The sequence below is a fragment of the Antrostomus carolinensis genome, unplaced genomic scaffold (genome assembly GCF_000700745.2).
Source record: "Antrostomus carolinensis isolate BGI_N321 unplaced genomic scaffold, ASM70074v2 scaffold28674, whole genome shotgun sequence".
NCBI classification, from domain to species: Eukaryota; Metazoa; Chordata; class Aves; order Caprimulgiformes; family Caprimulgidae; genus Antrostomus; species Antrostomus carolinensis.
Genome location: NW_010309173.1, coordinates 1 through 1,316, shown reverse-complemented (window position 1 = coordinate 1,316; position 1,316 = coordinate 1). Strand labels below are relative to the sequence as shown.

Here is a 1,316-nt window from a genome sequence, read left to right as displayed (position 1 = left end):
TCAAGAACAGTGTGGCCAGCAGGAGCAGGGAAGTGATCCTTCCCCTGTACTCTGCGTTAGTGAGGCCACACCTTGAGTACTGTGTTCAGCTCTGGGCCCCTCAGTTCAGGAAGGACATTGAGGTGCTGGAGCGGGTCCAGAGAAGAGCAACGAGGCTGGTGAAGGGACTTGAGCACAAGTCCTATGAGGAGAGGCTGAGGGAGCTGGGGTTGTTTAGTCTGGAGAAGAGAAGGCTTAGAGGTGACCTCATCACTCTCTTCAACTACCTGAAGGGAGGTTATAGCCAGGTGGGGGTTGGTCTCTTCTCCCAGGCAACCAACAATAGGACAAGGGGGCATGGGCTCAAGCTCTGCCAGGGGAGGTTTAGGTTGGATGTTAGGAAGAAATTCTTTACAGAGAGGGTAATCAGGCACTGGAACGGCCTACCCAGAGAGGTGGTGGATTCACCATCCCTGGAGGTTTTTAAAAAGAGATTGGACGTGGCCCTTAGTGCCATGATATAGTAATTGGAGTTGGATCAGGGGTTGGACTTGATGATCTTGGAGGTCTTTTCCAACCCAATCTATTCTATGATTCTATGATTCTATGAATAACAAGAGGTTGGTTTGCAGAGAGCAGCACCTGTGGGTGTACGTACCCGTGTACTCCACCTCCACATCCGCCAGCGCCTTGAGAGTGTTCTCATAGGACACCTCACCCTGCTCCTGGGAGCCCACCCGGTCGTACACCAGCTTGGTCCTCTCGGTCAGCTCTGCAGCCATGTGTTCTATCTGCTCGGCAGTCAGGTCCCATCTCAGCTGGTTTGCCAGGAGCCTGGGGGACTGGCTGTCCACAACGTTACCTGGGGAGGAAAGTGTCTGTGAGATCCAGGCTCACACGGGCCGGGGAGAACACCCAGCTGCAAGGTTAAAGCTCCATAAAAGCACTGAAGGGAGAGGTCTGGCAAACAAACCAGGCCGAGGGGCAAGCGGGCTTGCAGGAAGCAGAGCGCTGGCTGCAGTCAGCAGCAGGATGGTTTTCTGGGCAGTGTTTACCCTCCCAGTCAGGACAAGCCCTTCACAGAAACCTGACTCCCTCCCCTCTCTCTCTGCCATGCCTCTGGCAGGTGCCTCCGCCCGTGGAGGGGGGGACAGAGGCTGTGGCAGCCTGGGGACAAGGCTGTCCCCTGCCCGAGCAGGAGCTGTGGGGTAGAGAGGTGACAGCAGGAGACCACGGCTGCCCTGCAAGCCCCTTGGGGGGGTCCCAGCTCCCTCCTCCTGCCCCCATCCCTCTCTCCTCTATCTCCCCACGGGATAAAAAGGATCTAAAGCTGCTGG

The 1,316-nt window shown here is 56.5% G+C and overlaps 1 protein-coding gene across 1 annotated transcript in view; it reads right to left on the bottom strand.

The window, feature by feature from the left end:
- LOC104523453 (thimet oligopeptidase) overlaps window positions 1-857 on the bottom strand; it is a gene marked incomplete at its 5' end in the record, with an annotated part of 7,705 nt that extends 6,848 nt beyond the window's left edge. The window contains 1 exon segment of the mRNA XM_029084505.1: window positions 638-857. Coding sequence (XP_028940338.1) covers window positions 638-857 — 220 coding nt within the window.
- Window positions 858-1,316: the final 459 nt, after the last annotated feature.